The sequence below is a fragment of the Gopherus flavomarginatus genome, chromosome 24 (assembly GCF_025201925.1).
Source record: "Gopherus flavomarginatus isolate rGopFla2 chromosome 24, rGopFla2.mat.asm, whole genome shotgun sequence".
Taxonomy (NCBI): Eukaryota; Metazoa; Chordata; order Testudines; family Testudinidae; genus Gopherus; species Gopherus flavomarginatus.
In genome coordinates, this window is record NC_066640.1 from 4,423,300 (window position 1) to 4,441,348 (window position 18,049).

Sequence of the window (18,049 nt, forward strand, 5' to 3'; positions counted from 1 at the left end):
AGCCAAGCTCCTTTGGTCCCGTGCTCAGTGGAGCACTGTCCGGGCGCGGCTCTAGGCATTTTGCCGCCCCAAGCACGGCAGGCAGACTGCCTTTGGCAGCAGCCTGCGGGAGGTCCGCTGAAGCCGCGGCACCAGCGGACCCTCTGCAGGTATGCTACTGAAGGCAGCCTGCCTGCCGCCCACACGGCGATTGGCAGAGCGCCCCCCGTGGCTTGCCGCCCCAGGCACATGCTTGGCCTGCTGGTGCCTGGAGCCGCACCGGCGCTGCCCCAAGACCAGGAGTGCATCTTGGAGGCACCCAGGGTGAGGCTGACTTAGCTTCTTTGCAGCCGGATGGTTGGCTAGAAGTTGACACTGTTTGTGGATTTGTCAGGGTGCCATGTGCAGAGTTGTGAGGCACAGGTACTGTGTGAAGTGCCTTTCCTGTCTTCCCTCATGCTATCAAGCCGAGGGCCAGCCTACGGTCTGCCAGGCCACGCCACGCCCAGTGTGGCGGGCAGTGGGCACCTGGACACAGGATGGGCCTGAACTGCTGCCATGGGCTTGGGTCTTTCTGCCACCATCAGCCTGGGCTGCATTTGAACGGGCAACATAGCATCAGGGATCCCCAATGCCCCGGCCAAGCTTCCACACCCCTCACAAGAGGGGAGAACAAGGCACCAGGATTGGGACGCTGTTGTCTGTTCCCCGCAGGGTGTTCATTTGAGGACGAGTTGGCTCAGGCCTAGGACCAGAAACTATCCCGTTATCCACACTGCAAGGAGCGTGCTGGACCCTCACACCCCCCCAAAGCCGGCCTTGCCCCCAGCTGCGTTGCTGGCCCCCCAGCAAGGCAGGATGGACGCTCACCTTGCACTCCTCATTCAGCAGGTCCAGAATGCCCAGCCTGGCCTCGATGAGGTCGATGCAAGGCTGATTGTCGTAGAAGTCGATGAAGGTCCAGGGGATCTCCTCCTTCATGTATTCCTCCTGCTCCAGCTTAAAGACATGCTACGGGGAGGGGTGGGAACGGGATCAGAGCTTTCGCCCCTCCTGCCCCTGCACAGGGCTGGGGGAGGTTATTCAGAGTTCGGTCTAGGTTTCAGTGTGCCCTGCACTGCTGCCTGACTGTGCCACGCCAGCAGGCAGCCCTTCAGCCTGGGAAGATGCTCGGTCAGTGCCCCTGCCTGGAGATGTTGACTACAAGGGCACTTCTGGCCATGCTGCACAGGTGGCAAGTGACCACGAGCTGCAGGGAGGGGAGAATTGGGCCCTAGGCTGCCTGCTGTGTTAGCCTGACTCCAACAGCTCTGCATGGCCCTGCCAGGCCAGGACTGAGATTTGGGGAAATGTTGTAACAGCCATTCAGGTGTTGAGTCACCACAACAGCACTCTGCGTGGGGGCGGGCCCCTGCTCCATTTTCTCTGGACAGACCCCCCCCCCCCGGAGATCCCTGAATGGAATCCTCTGAACATCCCTGTCACAATGGAATCACGTGCCCAATTCCCCTAGGCTCCTTTGCTATTTCCAGCCCTCCAGGCTAACCAGCACACTAGACAAGCACAGCCCAGGACACAGCTCAGAGACCAGACCAGTGAACACCCCAGCTGCGCAAACCCCAACGGTAATGACATCCACTGAACCCCCAGCCACAGGGCGAATATGGCAATTCACCCCAGCAAATGGGATTTTGTGGGCAGGTGGCAGCCTGTGAGAGGATGTGGAACCTCAACTCCCATCTGCCCCCCAAAACAAGCAGGAGCCTGGTGAGCCGAGGGCATGTCGGACGGGGACAAGATCAGAGTTTACATTTTTGCAGCACACTGTTTAGTGGCTTGGCAACTCTTAGCAGCTCTGTATCGTAAGCTGAACCAGCAGGGGACAGATCCTGTTTCACAGGAAGTTCCCCTGATTTTCAAACTCTGTTCAGAAGTGGAATGAAGATTTTAAAAAGTTTTCAACAAAATGAAATTCTAAAAAAGTAGGTTTGATTTTAGCGGTGTTCCAATTTTGACTATTAGCTTTTTAAAAATTATTAAAGTTTTTGTATAAACTGAGTTTTATTTCAAGAAAAATAGGAGCCTGTTCCTAAAATGTCCAGTGAGGACACTGACCGAAACAGTGTCAAAACTGACCCTTTAAGGAAAAAAGCATTTTGATGGGGGCGGGGGGGAAGGGAGAGAAGCATTTTTGTAGGAAATTTGAGACCAAAAATGTTTCCCAGCCAGCCAGCTCCAGACATTAGGGGTTTGTGGGGGAACAGCTCTGGCACCAACATCAGACTGTTCTCTGGTGAATGCTTTAGCAGCTGCCGTTGGGCTGGTCCCAGTGACCAGAGCACGGTTACAGACACGGCCTAACTGGCCTCAGCACTAAGGCGCCAGACCCGGAATTCAATATGCAGGTGTCAAACTCAGTTGAGCTAGCAAGAAACTATCAGCTCGTAAGAGCCATTTAGGGGCCTTTCAAGGCTTCCCCAGCCAGCTCCCCAAGGTGTGGAGGGGAAGGAAGGGCGGGGGGGGAGGAGTGGTGTTGGCAGTTACTACCACACCCATAGCATGCTGCCTGGAGGCACCAGGCTTAGGACAAGAGGGGAGAACAGACGTTCAGCTACCCAGTGACCTTCCCTGGGTAATTCGGTTAGTTTGTATTTACCGTAGCACCCAGGAGCCCCAGTCATGGACCTGGGCCTTGCTGCGCTAGGTGCTGTACAGAGATACCCTTGGGGGGAGTCTAGAGCTGGCAGGCTATGGGAGCCCAGCAGGCAACAGCTGGGAGGGCAGCACTGACCAGGTTGAAGTGCTGCTGCAGCTTCTCGTTGGCGTAGTTGATGCAGAACTGCTCAAAGCTGTTGACGGTGAACGTCTCGAACCTGAAGGAAGACGGGGTGGGGGTGACTAGGAGGAAGGTGAGAAGGACGACAGGGGAGCTGACAAGGCCTCTCCGAGGGTTTGTGCTTTTCAACAAGGAGAATCATCATGGAATATCAGGGTTGGAAGGGACTTCGGGAGGTATCTAGTCCAACCCCCTGCTCAAAGCAGGACCAAGCCCCAGACAGATTTTAACCCCAGTTCCCTAAATGGCCCCCTCAAGGATTGAACTCACACCCCTGGGTTTAGCAGGCCTATGCTCAAACCACTGAGCTATCCCTCCCCCCGAATTAGTGGCGGAAACAAGTCCAGCTCGGTTCAGTGCTGTAGCAGAGAGGATCCCTGGGCCTAACACTCCTCTCCACCCCATAAGCTTCAGCAAGGCCTCAAGTTGCCCTGAACCCTTGGGTCTTCCAAAGGGGGGAGGGGGATGGCGCATGACAGCCTCTAGGCAGGAGTCCAGCAGGGCTGGCCAGGGAGCACTCCCCAAGTGCACCAGCAAGAGCAGGAGATGGGGAGCGGGAAGGACGCTGCTACGGCCCACAGCTGGCCAAGCCCAACGAACACAGACAACCAGAGCTGCTCTCTAGCTTGGCCCAGCCACATACCCTAGTCTTGCCCACACGGGGCTGGAGCTGGATTTCCCAGACAGTCTGCCAGGTAGGCACCTGTGCCCCACATGGGGAAGGAAGGAACAGGTGAGCTAGGACTTGCCAGCTCGGAAGACCCCCGAGAAGACTGGCCAGGTGTGTGGAGAAAGGGTCACCCAGGCAGTCCATGCTCTGAGGCCACATCACCTGGTTAATACAGGGCACCTGACGCCCGGCTGGCTCACTAGTAGAGAGGTTTCGCCAGGAAGGACCCCATGTTGAGTCACTCCCCTGAGCAGGCACAGACCCTCCTTCACACAGGGGTGAGCAGAGGATGGTCCAGCATCCCTGGGAGCCTCAAGCGAGGAAGGCTGGACTCCACACAGGCCCAGTCCTTACCCGTAGATGTCCAGGATGCCGATGGAGGCCTGCTGCCTGCAGGATGCCCGCAGGGCTTTGTTGATCCTGCTCACGATCCACTTGAAGAGCAGTCCATAGATGTGCTTGGCCAGGGCATCGCGGGAGTTCAGGGCCTGCTGCCTGGACATGGGCTTCACGTAGGTCTCAGTGGCCGTGACCAGCTTGCGGTAGCAGAGCCAGCGCGACATCTGGGACTTCTCCACACCCAGCAGTGTGCAGAACAGGCCCAGGGCTTCATCGCCTGGCTGCATGGAGATGGAAACTTCGCATCAGCTGTGTTGCTGTGGGGAAGGGAGCCTTCCCCATGACCTCCAGCCAGTACCGGGAGAGCCTCCAGGGGGGCTCGGAAGAGCACCCCATCCCAAGCCAACAGTCTAAGGCCCATACACCTGCCCCTCCCCTCTAGCTTGACTGACGAGGGTGGCCCTTGCCTCAGCCATCAGTCCGGCAGTATGCTACCCTGAGAGCTGCTGGAGAGGGGACACCCACAGAGTGCTGCAGGGCAGAAGGAGCCAGCTCCCCGTTACCTCAGCAAAGCAGCTCTCCCCATGCCGGTCCTTCGCTCGGAGCCGGATGTTGCCCAGGTGCAGGATAGAGGCCAGGAGGCTGAACAGTTCCAGCTGGCTTGACTCAGGGACCCCTGCAGAACACACAGCACATGGTACTGAACCAGGCCAGGTGCTGGGCAGCCCCATGGAGAGGGCCATTAGCCGCTCTCCCTCCTGCTGACCCCAGGACAGCTTCAGCTCAGACAAGGAGCCAGCAGCCCCCACCCCTGCCAGGAGCCAGTTTTACAGTGACATTGACAAAGCTCCCCCCACCCCCAAGGAGCCCCAGGCAGCTTTCCCCCTGGCTGCCAGCAGGGAATCAGGGTGGGCAGGGCTGGTGCTTCCATTTAGGCAACCCAGGCGGTCGCCTAGGGCACCAGAATTGGGGGGGCAGCATTTTGCCGCTCTTGGCAGCAATTTGGCGGCGGTGGGGTCTTTCTGCGCTCCGGGTCTTCGGCAGCAATTTTGCGGCGGGTCCTTCACTCGCTCTGGGACCCGCCGCAGAAGTGCCCCTGGGAGCGTAGAAGGACCCCCGCCTAGGGTGCCAAAAACCCTGGTGCTGCTTCTGGGGGTGGGTGGGGGGGGTAGGGTGACTAGATGTCCCGATTTTATAGGGACAGTCCCGATTTTTGGGTCTTTCTTATATAGGCTCCAATTACCCACCTCCCCACCCCCCGTGTCCTGATTTTCACACTTGCTGTCCCCTTGTAGGGGGACAGTTTCACACTTGCTGTCTGGTCACCCTTGTAGGGGGAGCCAGCCAGGGGTCAGAACCATGGATGGGTCATTCCTTAACCATCCACTAGGGGGTTCCTTGCACCTTCCTCAAACATCAGGCTGACCGAGCTGGGCCTGATGTGGTACAGGGACTCCCGTGCTCCTCGCAGTCACCATGCAAAGCCAGTGGGGACCGTAGCACTGCATTCAAGCCAGCTGCAGCCCCAACCCTCCCTGAGCAGCAAAGCCCATCTCCCCACCCCCAGCCAGAGGCGGTACCAGACCAGGCAGGGACAGCTACCCAGTAGCGAGAAGGCATTTCGTGTGCTCTCCAGGTCAGCAGCATCATCAGTTGCCTCAAGGTGCGTGCACTGCCCCTGGTTGGTGTAATGGAAGGATTCAGCCCCACCTGCAAGGTTAGAGATGGACCATACTGACACCAGTCCCCAGTTAGTTCCCTTAGTTCCCTTCCACCGTGACCAAGCAAGAACAGCCTCACTACCTCTGTCTCGCCTCCCACAGCTTCCCTTAGCTACTGGGGTAGCTACGGCCCTGCTCCCAAGCCCAGACTCAGATCCCCATCCCCACCCTGGTGGAACACGGCCAGACACCGACGCAGAAAGCTGTATGTCAGGGGTCGGCAACCTTTCAGAAGTGCTGTGCCAAGTCTTCATTTATTCACTCTGATTTAAGGTTTCGCGTCCGGTCATACATTTTAATGTTTTTTAGAAGGTCTCTCTAAGTCTATATATTATATAAACTAAACTAGTGTTGTATGGTAAAATAAACAAGGTTTTCAAAATGTTTAAGAAGCTCCAGGGAAGTGGGGGGAAGGGGCCGGTGGCTTGCTGCACTCAGCGGGGCGCTCCGGCCCAGGAGCACGGACCCCGCCGGCTTGCCGCACTGGGCAGGATTTTTAATGGCACGCTGGAGTCCCATCAGGCAGCAGCATGCTATTAAAAAAAAATCAGCTTGCATGCCATCTTTGGCATGCGTGCCATAGGTTGCCGACCCCAGCTGTATGAAGCAGCCACATTCTTGGTGCTAGGCAAGAACTAAGAGTCCCTTGGACACAAAAGCTGAGCCCTAGTGCCAGTCCGGGGAGGGTTTTAAGAATTCGAGATTTGGAACACACACGAGTTCAAACTTCTTTGCAAAAAGATAAGTGTCATCCCGCCCATCCCCCCAAATATCAGTGTGGTGGGTTGATTTCAAAATAAAATTGGTGGGCTGAAGGGGAGCCAGGCTCCCACAGCTCCGGAGCCAGCTCCCCGGGAGCCCCCAGACTGCAGCAGTCTGTCTAATGGGCCGTCCCAGTACTGGAGACCCTGGAAGTCCTGCGGGCCCCAGCAGCCTACCAGGCAGCCTGCCAAGAAGCCAGGATGACGAGTTGTCAGGAAGCCAGATTGGAAACCAGGCAGGATTGAAACCTGAGGAACTTTGTCCCAACCAAACCCCCTCTGCAGAAAGCTTTGATTTCAAAGAACAGGCAAATTCTCCATGGAATAATTGTTGGAGGAGCTTTGCTGGTCTCTGTGAACCCAAGCCACGTGCCGTGTTTCTTCCCCATATGTTGCCAGAAGCATTTACCTTTTCAGTTTGCCTGCTATGAATATTGTCCAACCAGCCCCTGGTTCTCATGCTGCGCTACAGGTCAACAACAAGGGGACAGGTCCTTTAGCCCCAGAGCCACCCTGGTAACCTCACCCACCCTCTAGGTTCTCCCGTCCATCTCCACAGCCCTTGTTTGAGACATCCTGTATAGAGCCCACCCCAGCCTGGCGGCTTCCCAACTCTGCACCACCCAGAGCTGCTGCTGCAGGGACAGTGCCCGGGGACAGCTGGCTGGGCTCTTGCTGGCATGCTGGCTGCCCGGGGAGACACTGCTTTTCTGCCCGTGGGGCTTACCGAGGCCCAAGCCTTGGAACTCCGGCAGCGCGGCCGATGCGCACAGCTGGTAGAAGATGTGGTAGTTCCTCTCGGCTTTTGCCTGCACAGAGACAAGCAGAACAGCTGGTTTGGTCTAGATTTTCCTGGATCCCTCCACCTCTTGCTACCTCATTCCTCTGGCTAAAGGAACGCACAGGTCATGTCAGATACCGCTATCCCCTCCTCCACAGTAACAAACCTTGCTAGGATGAGTATCTGGCCACCCCATGCTTAGTGGCTGGTTCACTTAAGAGAATAAGGGCCTACTATAGCTACCAGCGAAGGGAGTCTCTCCCTGAGCTCAAGAGGAAGAGCCTCCTGCGTTTGGAATGGAAGGGTCTGAGTTCAGACTCCCTCCCACCCAAGTGGGAGCTCGTGGAAGAGCACTGCAGTCTGGCTACATATGCAAATCTTTCAGGTCTGCCTGGATCTCAGGGCATCTCAGTCATCTCCCCACCACCACCACCCACTCCAGCCAGGAGGGGGAGGCACAGAAGGCAATGGGGATGCATTTCTCTAGCTTCCCCCATTGGAATTTCTGGTCACTGTTTCTGGAATAGGCATTTTAATTAGTTTTTTAGCAATATGGTGGATTTTCCCTTTAAAAAATGAAAAGCTGCATTTTAAAAAGGCTCATTTCCAAAGTAGAAAAAGGGCACTTTCCCCCCAGTCAAAAATGTTTCCTGCTTGAAAAAGTCAGCCAGCCCTCCTGATAAAAGACAACCAGGTCTTTCTTTCACCAATTTGCTCACTGGAAGGGAGTTAAGGTAGCAATTTTGACCCAAGATGGGAACCTTCTAGCTTTGACGCCTGCCTCGGTCGGCCAACGGAGCTCCTTAGTGTAAGCGAAGGGTCTGTGAAACTTCCTTCCCCATTATTGTCTGACGGAACCTGGATTTGAAACTTTCAGTAAGCCAGCCAGGCTCAGCCACTTCTTTGGGTTTTCCCACCAGCAGGAAGTTTGCTAAGGAGGGCATTCGTTGGTGTGTTTAACTCACTCACAAGCTCTGGCCGAACTGGTTGCGAAAACCACACTCGCATCCAGGTCCTTTTGGCTGGCAGGCTTTGAAAGATGGGGTCTTAACTTTTCCATGAGAATTTACTGAAGTTTTTTTCAGGCCTTCCCTTTTTCCAGCTTTACCACAGAAAACAATCAGTGATCCTGGGGGCCTGTTTGGTGTTCTCCCCTCCCCCTCAACACCCCCCCCCCCATTTTCTTTTCACAAGAGTTAAAGCATCACAGTGAAAAATTAAGACTCTCCATGGCCTTTGTTGTGTTGTGTGCAGGGGAGGAAATCGCAAGGTCTGTTTCCTGTTGTCAAAAAGGCCCTTTTAACTCTCACGTTTTTGTTCAGGAAGTTTCCTGAAGCTCTCGGCAAGCTGTGGCTGCACAGACCGGGCACGTCGGGGTGGGGGGAGGATATTGAGATGACAGATTAAGACTCCCATAGAGCCTTGCATCGCGGTCAGCAACAGGGGCTCAGCCCAATCTTATATGAGCGAGCAAGGGCCCTGGGGCCGGGAGAGTGTGTCCAATAGTCAGAGCACATCATGCAGCTTCACCACCACCTGACATCCATGCACCCCGCCAGCCCTGGGCCGGTCATGGTGCCCCCGACACCAGCTGCATGCTGGGAGTGCTGCCCACAGCACACAGGGGCTAAGGATTTCGGGTAGTATTTGGAGCTTGCGTTGAAGGAATGCCCCAATATAGGCATAGGGACAGCCCTGCCCACTAGCTAGCGGGGGGGCCAAGAGGAGATTTACTTCACCCCCAACTCAAAGGGCCTCAAGGGGGGAGTTCCCTCCCTCCCTCTCACACCCACACACCCCCCGCTACCTCTCAGACCCTTCCCAGAGTCCAGTTCCTCAGCATGCTGAGAGCCAGAGCCTGGCCGAGGCTGCAGTCCCAGCCCAGGCAACAGGAAAATCCAGCGAGCAAGGGGACTCGTCAGCCAGCCCTACGCTGTCTCTAACGGGGCTTTGCTTACTCAGACCCAGTCGCCCGCTCAGTGACACCCTGGGCTGCAGTGCCCTCCCCAGCTGCTGTTCTACACCCCCTGCCCCGAACAGGGCCCACCTGGAAGGTGAGGCGGGATTTCTCCAGCAGGTAGGTTTTCATGGCGGCCCCGACAATGCGATACTCGTGGCTGAAGCAGATTTCCACGTATTTCCCAAAGCGGCTGCTGTTGTCATTCCTGGTGGTCTTGGCATTTCCAAAAGCCTGATCGGGAAGGGAAACGGTGCTTAGCCTTTACATAGCACTTTTCACCCTAGATCTCCGAGCACCTAGCCAAGAGCATCCCTACCCCCCATTTTATGGGTGGGGAAATGGAGGCAGGCGGGTGTGTGACTCTCCTGAGGTCACCCAGCAGAGCTGGGAACACAGCGTAAGTCTGAGTTTTAGTCCAGTGCCCTGCCCACTAGGCCACATTGCCAACTGGGTCTATGCGCCCTTCACCTCTGCACACCCCACTGCCTCCACCCACACTGGGCACACCTGGGACCATGCAGGTACAGGGCTGATCAGTCTGCAAGCCCTGAGCTCTCTCCCCTCCTAGCTGTGTTCACAGTGAGAAGGCTGGCATGGGGCAGGCCTTAGGCAGCATTCCCCCAGCGGTGGGTCCTGACCCTCCAGTGGTCATGGGAAGGTTCTAGATGGGTCACAGACCCAATATGGGGTGGGGGGGGAGGAGGCGTCACAGTGGCAGCTCCTGTCCCACTGACCTGGACCCAGTTCCCTGCTCCTGGCAGACAGGGTCACAGCATCACTCTTATGGCCCAGCCACCCAAGCTGTTATGACAGGGGGCAGCTGGGCCGAACCTGCCACGATACTGCAACCCTTATTGAGCCGGGCCCAGATCTGCAGGACAGACTCGCTCGCCAACACATGCAATTGCAAAGAGAAAATGCCATTGGTGGGTCGCCTTCGGGAACCGTGGTTCTAGGGCCTGGTGCCCTCAGGAGACCTCACTGCAGCAGCCTGGAGCCCAGGCAGCAAGAAAACCTGCTGAGTTGTATAGAAATGGGGGTTCAGTGCTGAGACAGGCTGAACACTGAATGAGGCCCAAGTTACCTGCTCTAAGCCCCAAACAGACAAGCCAGCCTCCCTTGGAGGAGAGGGGCTGGGAACAGAGGAACTGTGCCCCGATCAAGGTGTGCATGGGGAGATGAGTCTGTGGGGGATCAGAAGAGTCTTTGGGATGCTGAGTGGTCCCCAGACACCCTCATCCAACCCCACGAAGCATTGCCAAAGTCACTGGATGTAGCCAGCTGGGCCCAGGGCCGGCTCCAAGCACCAGCTGAGCAAGCTGGTGCTTGGGGTGGCAGATTCCAAGGGGGGGCATTCCCGCAGATTGTTTCCCCCCCCTTCGCCGCTCCGGATGCCCTGTAGGGGGCAGCAGCACGGAGGAGGGGAGCGCCCTGCTGGGAGTGGTGCCAGGTCTGTAGCAAGCCTGGCAGTTTTGGGTTTTTCTCCCCTTTCGCCACTCCGGCTGGCCGGCTTTTTTTGTTTGTGTTTTTTGCTTGGGGCGGCAAAAAAGCCAGAGCTGGCTCTGGGGGAAGAGCCCAACTGCCATCAAAGCAGCAGCAGAAACAAGCACTTCCAGCTGTCACCCTTGCAAGTGCCAACCTTATTCTGCCTTTGGGTGGATCAGGGCAGCTGGCAGGGCTGCCCCACCAGCTCCCACACCACAAGCTCAGGGGGCTTCCGGGGAGAGAGACTGCCCTGCAGACTTCCTCTTGCTCTTACACCGCCCCTTCCTGGGGGCCTCGTTCCCACCCCGATCAGCCTGCAGGGGAAGCTCCTCCATGCTCGGGCCGTGCTGATGGACCTTGGGCCAGAGAGGCCTCCTGAGGTCCCATGAGTGGCTCTCGTCTCTGTGCACTACTGCTCTGTGCAGGGACAGCCCTGCCTGCTAGCTACGGCACGAGGAGCTGAGGGGATAGACAAGTGGAGATTTACTTCACCCCCGACTCAGAGGGCCTTGCGGGGGGGAGTTCGCCAAACCTTTCTATCCCCCAGATATGGGAGCTGTCTGCTTCCCTCACCTTGGGGAGGCCATTTATCAGAGACCCCGCTATACAGCTGCAGTCCAGTTGCTTCCCAAGCCAGGGGTGGGATACCACATCTCCCACACAGAGCAGAGGGGAGGGGAAGAACCCAGGCAGGCTGGGAACTGCAGCTCCCTTTCAGGATAAAAATAAACCGAGTCCCATAGGAAGGGAGCAGAGAGCTGCCTCCTCCAAGCAGGGCAGCCAGCCAGCCGACAGGAGATGTGCCCCGCCAGCAGGGAAAGGGAAGCAGGAAAGCGAGGCATGCCAGGCCCCCCGCCAGGCCGCTCTGCAGAGATCCCCTCCCTCAACCCCTTGAGGGGCAATACTGTGCCAAGCACAGCTGCACAGCAGTGTGTTTAGTGAGAGCAGGGAGGAGACTCTCACTCCAGGGGAAACCTGGTCACCCTACATCCGTGGGGAGCTCAGCGCCTCTGCCCTTGGGGCGGCTCTGCTGCAGGGGAGCAGCCAGTCCTCCAGCAGAATCCACCCCCGCTGCCTCCTTAGGGCATTCCTGCAGCCCAGAGGGACCCATGCAGCCCAGAAAGCCCATGAGTGGAGGAGAGGGGCCCCTCTATAGCCCAGTCTCATCTATTAGCAGGAGTCTTCCCCCACCCGCACCAGCCCCCTAGGCATGGCTAGGAAGTTCAGCCATTTGGAGACCACACAGATTCATCCCGTATCAGACAGCGGATCTGGAGCTACTACCCCTGCTCCTTCCCTCCCCTCCAGCACCACCCACAAGAGATGACCAGCACCTACCTCCATGATGGGGCTTGAGGCCAGCACCTTCTCCTCCATGCTGGAGTCACCCAGGGATCCCCCGACCAGGGCAAAGTACCGCATGGCATATTTGGCCGACGCCGTCTTGCCAGCACCCGACTCGCCACTGATGATCAGCGACTGGTTCTTATTGTTCCTGCGGGAGGCAATGAGAGCCCATCGCTGTGGGAGATGGGGGCTCCTCGAGGGCAGAGACTCAGCAGGAAGATGCCCTCTTTAGTCATGGCTGAACAGCCAGACGCTAAGGAGCCCAGCTGGGGAAGTCGCATGTTTCTCCTGGCCCGGAGTTTGCTCTGAATGTCCCCGAGGATCTCCCAGATGTGGCTGGGCCAGGAGTTCCCCAAGAGCACCCTGGGGACCATCCGGCCCCTCTCAGTTGAGTTAGGACAGGCAGCAAGCGGTGTCAGGGTGGAGCGGGAGGGATGACGGCTGATGTGGACTGGGTCTGAACCTGGCTTAGCACACTGGGGCCACGGGGGAGCCCGCTGCACCAGGGAAAGTGAGCCCATTTGATTCACCCCACTCCCTGGCGGTTCTATGCACCCACCTAACGGGGAGGGAGAGATGGAGTCTGGTCCCCACTGCTGGGCAGGCTCAGCACTGCAATCCCATCGGGGGGCTGAGAAGGGGCCAACCCCCAGCATCTCCCTACTCCCCTCCAAGGAGAAGCATTGAGCAGCTTTTCTTGAGCAGGGGAGTTTTCAGACAGACCCTTCCTCGCAGGGTTGGGTTTTAAGTGACGCTCAGCTGCGCTCCAGCAAACCAGCACCACACACTGCAGGAGCCAGCCCCACCCATCCTGCCACCGCTCTTCTGCCTCGCAGAGACAAACACAGATTCACCCTCCCCACCTGTTTCCACCACCCTGGCTGGGAGCCAGCCCCAGGGAGCACTGGGTTTTATTTTAAAGACAGCTGCTCCTGGCTCAAGGAGCCCCTTCCTTCCCCCGCCATGATGCCCCAAGAGGAGTTTTGTTCCCATCCCTCCCCAATAGCTGGGGAGAGCAAGCATCTGCCCCACATACAGCCATTAGCAAGTCCCAGCCTCCCCTGGCCATTCCCCACAGCCAGGCGGAGCGTGGAACTCAGCTCGGTCTGGGGAGGCAAGCAGTAGGGCATGCACAGAGCCCTGGTTACACATTTACCTCCTCCAGGAGCTGCTGAGGTGGCACTCGGCTGTAATTAAGCTGCTGGGGTCCTTCTGATGCAGTTAATAGGCTAGGCTGGCAGGGGCCATTCTAGGGAGCTTATTTGGTCTCATCTCAACATCGTTAGCCAGCTGTTTGGTTGCTTCACCCCTAGTTCTCTGGGGCCTCATGCAGAGGTGACCCCTGTGGACCTGGGCATCAGGACGGAGGCATGTACTGAACCAACACTAAGGTTGTACTTTGGGCTCTCCCACATAAGCCACCAGCTCCATTAAATCAGAGATGAAACACCCTGGAGAGTCTGCAGTTGCAGACGTTTGTCTTAGGATGCGTCTACACAGGAGCAGGAGGCGAGGTTCCCGGCTCAGGCAGACATACCCCCGCTAGCTCTGATTGACTTGGGTACTAAAGATAACGCAATGGCAGTGGCGCAAGTGGTGGGGTGGGTTAGCCACCACCAGAGCTGTAACTAGGTATTTTTGCACCCGAGGTAATATAAAATTGTGCCCTCCCCCAGGGGTGGCTCTTTGGCAGCAATTCAGTGGCAGGTCCCTCAGTCCCTCTCAGATGGAAGGGCCTGCCGCCGAACAATGAATGAAGCAGCGGCAATAAAGCCTGTAATTTTGAGTAATCAACTCATGATTTTTGACTGCTTGGGCTGGTAATGTTGCTTCCAAGATGGTCTTTGGTTCCAGTCCAGTTCCAATCCAGAGAGGGACTCACAGGTTAAGAGAGGAGGGAGGTGCTGGATATCAGCAGTGGCCACTAGGAATTAGCAAGTGTCCTGAGAATGCTGGGAGTTCAGGTCTGCAGGGCAGAGGTGGCAGGTTTGTAGAAATTTTGGTGGTGCCGAGAACTCGCCCCCACCCAAACTCCACCCCCTCCCCAAGGCTCTGGGAGGGAGTTTGGATGAGGGAGGTGGTCTGGGGTGCAGGCCCTAGGCTGGGGCAGGAGATTGGGGTGCAGGCTCTGGGGGGGGTTTGGAATGGAGGGGGTGCAGGTTCTGGGAGGGGTGCGGAGGATGGGGTGCAGGGGTGAGGGCTGCGGCTGCAGAGGAGGGGGTTGAGTGTGGGAGGGGCTCAGGCAGAGGATTGGGGTGTGGGGGGGTGAGGGCTCTGGCTGGGGTTGGGAATGGGAGGCTTGGGATGTGGGAGGGGCTCAGGGCTGGGGCAAAGGGTTAGGGTGTGGGGGGAGTGAGGGCTCTGGCTGGGGATAAGGTGTTTGGTGTGGGAGGGGCTCGGGCAGAGGGTGAGGTGGGGGGGTGAAAGCTCTGACAGAGGGTGTGGGCTTTGGAGTGGGGCAGGGCTGGGGATGCGTTTGGGGTGCAGGCAGACTGCTCTGGGACAGGGGCCAGAGAGGACTCCCCCCCCAGCCCTTTCCCTGCCAGCAGCAGCAAGTGGGGGAAGAGCCCCCCTTTCCTACTCCCCCCAGCAGCACACTCACCCCCACCACTGTCACTGCATGTGCTCCTGAGAGGGGCCCTAGGTCCAGGAATCTCCCTCGCCTCCCCTGCGGTGGGTGCCGGGGGGGGTGCTGCGTGCACCTCCTCCCCTGTTGTTGCCCCTGACTGTAGCCTCACTGGGGGTGAGGGATGGGGCTGCCTCCTTGCCCAGCATGGGGCAGGAGCGGTGACTGTGGGGGGGGAGGGGAGGGGCAGGATGTGCTGCTGGAGGGTCCCATTGGAAAATGAAAGGGTTGGGGTGCGGGAAAGGGCAGGCTCAGAGTCCGTCTGCCCTGGCAGTGAGATGGGGGCACTTGGACCCTGTGGCAGCAGTTGCTGCAGGGAGGCAACATGGAGCTGCTCTGCTCCAGGCTTGGAAGGGAGGGTGGGGAGGAAGCAAGTCAGGGTCCGGGGACACTCTGGGGAGGCGGGGGGCGTAGGTGGGGCCGGGGGGGGGGAGATCATTCCAGTTATAAATATCACTGCCAGCAGCCTCCCCCCACCACCACTTTGTGCCCCCCAGCTTTGTGCACCTGAGCCAAGTGCCTCACCCTTGTTACAGCACTGGCCACCCCCACACTATGTCAGCTGAAGCTCTAGATACATACATGAGGGAGCCACCCCAGCCACAGCCACCCTGCTATATTTAGCAGGCTGGCTTGGTCAGAGCCAGCGCAGGTACATCTCCCCCAGCAGGAAGTGACACCTACACTGGAGATGTACCTTGAAGGCAGACGCTCCCACGCTTCCCTCTAGAACAGGGTCACACGAACTAGCTTCAACCCCTCCCCCCCCAGCTTGAGTACCACGTACAGGCAGTCGCATGTGTGTCAACACATGTGGACCCATCAGGTTACTGAGCCATCAGAACTTGCTGAGAGCTTCCCTCAAACCACATGTCATGTGCCCACCCCCAGACTGATCAGCACCACATGCTTCAAGGGAGGAGACAAAAGGCCAAGGAACCAGTTTGTTGTGCAGCAATTTCTTTAGACTTCCGCATCCACATGGATGGTCAATTCAAGGATTTACAGAGCCACAGCCCCTGCTGCAGACTGGCCCAAACAGAACAGGTCTCCCACTATTAAGTTCTGGAGACCCCCACTGCTTCCATTCTATTAGATTCTATGGGATTTCTCCCCAGGGCACTGCTCTGCTGCTCAGTCTTACCCCAGCTGAGCCACCCGCTGGGCCTTTTCAGAGGCTGGGATTTTCAGAAAGGCAGATGCTTGGCTTCAACTGCCCTTCAGCCTCCGAGAACCCCCACCATGCTCTGCGCTGCTCAGACGGGCCACCAGGTTCCTGCCATTGGCCAAGGTTGGGCACTGCTGGTCATGCCCCACAGGCTCGCTCCAGGGCGTCATCCAGCCAAGTTCCAGGCCCTTGGACTCCGTTTCGCCTCCCCCACATCTTTCCAGCTGTGGAACACTTCTCCCCTGAGCCCAGTCTCACTTCTTGTTCAGTTGCTCTGAGCAGCTCACAACATGGAGACTGGGAGATCCCCTGTGCTTCCCGCCCCCGGCCAGGATTCCCGACCTGTAACATTACTTGAGATCTGCAATGGGGTGGCACCCACCTCTTGCAAGCGCCCCCTGCTGGAGCATGCGCGTGCCTGCAGTTTCTCCACTCACAGAGCTCCCTGTTGGCCGCTGCACTTGTCAGGAGGGTCTTTGGTGACTCAGCCCTGTGGCTGAGTCACTCTGTCCATGAGTGGGCAAAACAAACCCACCTCTTCTGGGGTGCACAGTCGCAAGTGTCCCCACTGTCCTGCAGCCCTCTCCGGGCTCAGCCTTTCACCAGTCCAGCAGGGCCCATCACAGTACTGCTTGGTCCAGCAGGGTTGCAAGGCTCCTACTCTGGAGCTGAGCAGTGCCCCGAGGGCTTCTTCCCTGGGGACTCCTTGCCCCCTATCTGAGTCCTCAGTGACTCCAGCCTTCCTGTGAGCCACCCCTCTTGGGCTCAGTTCGTGGAGTCAGCCCCTTCCCTGGGGTGCTGGTCCTGCAGTTCCAACTCCCTTCCTTAGGGCATAGCCACTTCCCCTGGTGCAACCCACTGCTCTGGGTCCCAAAGCAGGGACCCTTTAAACCCTGTGCTGCATCCTTTTATTAACTGCTGCTCAACTTTTCCCTAGGTCACTTCCCCACAGCCCAAGTCCCAGCAGCCTGCCAGGATCTCCATCCTCGCTCCCATGGTCCCTGCCAGCAACTGCCTGCTTAGTCCCAGCAGCCAGCCAGGAGCTATTCTCAGGCTCCCCTTGTCCCTGTTTAGCTGCCTCATCTGTCCAGCCCCTGCAGCCAGCCAGGAGCACCTCGTGCTCTCCCAGTCCCTGCCAGCAGACTGAACTCACGCTGGCCCTGCAGATCCTTTTATATGTGCCTGCTGGGCCTCTCTAGGCAGCTTGGAGGACTCTCTCTCCTGCCCTCTTCTGGGGCAGGGCGTGGCAGGACCTTGAGGCCTCCAGTAGGGGGCCTACTTCACCCCATCACGAGATCCCAACGCTCAACATAACTTAAGTCCTGTTTGTAGCTAATCAGCAACAATAGCCCATCCCTGGGGATGGAGCTTGGAAGGACCTGGGGTCCAGAGAAGTGGGGGGGTTCTTCTGCACCAATCACTCCAGCAGGACAAGGAGCCAGCCAGGGATGCGTATGTCACAGCATGCCAGGTGCTACCTGCCAGAGCTCTGCTCACCTGGACATCTGCTTGTACGCATCCTCAGCCACGGCGAAGATGTGGGGATCCATGTCACCCATGTTCTGGCCACTGTAGGCGTAGATAACTGGCTCCTCGTAGATGGGCAGCTGCTTGTAAGGGTTGATGGCGACAAGGATGATACCTGGGGGCAGGAGGGAGGACATTCAAACCCAGCCACGAGCAGAGCAGGAGATGCCATGAGAGGGATCCCCCAGCAGCTCAGATTAAGCTTGGGGTGAGGGGGTGGCATTTGAGCCAGCACTGAAGTGAGCCATGGCAGGTATTTGATGTGTGCGGCCATCACTGGGGGACTGGTATGAGCCTCAGTACCATCCCCCCAGCTGCCATTTTACAGCGGGAGGGGGGCTAGGAGACAGAGGCGATCGCTCCTCCCAGGAAGAGCAGGAGGCTCATTTGTGGAGGGCCAGAAAGCAGTGACCACGTCTGGTCTCAGGTCACCTGGAAAGCCAGGCATGGAACCCCGGTGTCCAACTCCCCCTCCCCTCATCCAGCCGCTGGATCCTGCCCCCTGGGGAGCGCTGCGGGTTACCGAGCTTGAGGACTCCCCCACAGAGAAGAGTCCTAGGAGAGCCAGTGACCAGGCGCTCACCACAGTAGGTGTAGATGGTGTTGGTCTCCAGGAAGCGAGCCCGGAGCGTGTGCAGCACGGCCGGCTCGTGGAGGTAGCTCAGCGCCACGAGGTCATTCTCTCCTGACAGGTAGTCGGGGTTGCGCAGGAAGGGCAGCTGGGGGCACTGGGGGTTGAGGGGGAAGGTTGATTCCTGTCATGGGGAAGGAGGCCAATGGAGAACAGCTGAGTTTGCTGGAGCCAGTGCCCTCAACCTCAGTACAGCATAAGTCACTGCTCTAGCCCCC

At 57.9% G+C, this 18,049-nt stretch overlaps 1 protein-coding gene across 1 annotated transcript in view; it reads right to left on the reverse strand.

Annotated features, from left to right (window-relative positions):
• Positions 1–17,281, reverse strand: part of LOC127040084 (unconventional myosin-Vb-like) — a 43,928-nt gene extending 26,647 nt beyond the window's left edge. Inside the window, exons 1-9 of the mRNA XM_050933854.1 lie at positions 17,171–17,281; positions 11,871–12,027; positions 9,135–9,278; positions 7,034–7,115; positions 5,427–5,534; positions 4,388–4,500; positions 3,840–4,105; positions 2,771–2,852; positions 850–990 (exon numbers count right to left, since the gene is read on the reverse strand). Coding sequence (XP_050789811.1) covers positions 850–990; positions 2,771–2,852; positions 3,840–4,105; positions 4,388–4,500; positions 5,427–5,534; positions 7,034–7,115; positions 9,135–9,278; positions 11,871–12,027; positions 17,171–17,232 — 1,155 coding nt within the window. The 5' untranslated portion in view covers positions 17,233–17,281. The remainder of the gene's footprint in view (positions 1–849; positions 991–2,770; positions 2,853–3,839; positions 4,106–4,387; positions 4,501–5,426; positions 5,535–7,033; positions 7,116–9,134; positions 9,279–11,870; positions 12,028–17,170) is intronic.
• Positions 17,282–18,049: the final 768 nt, after the last annotated feature.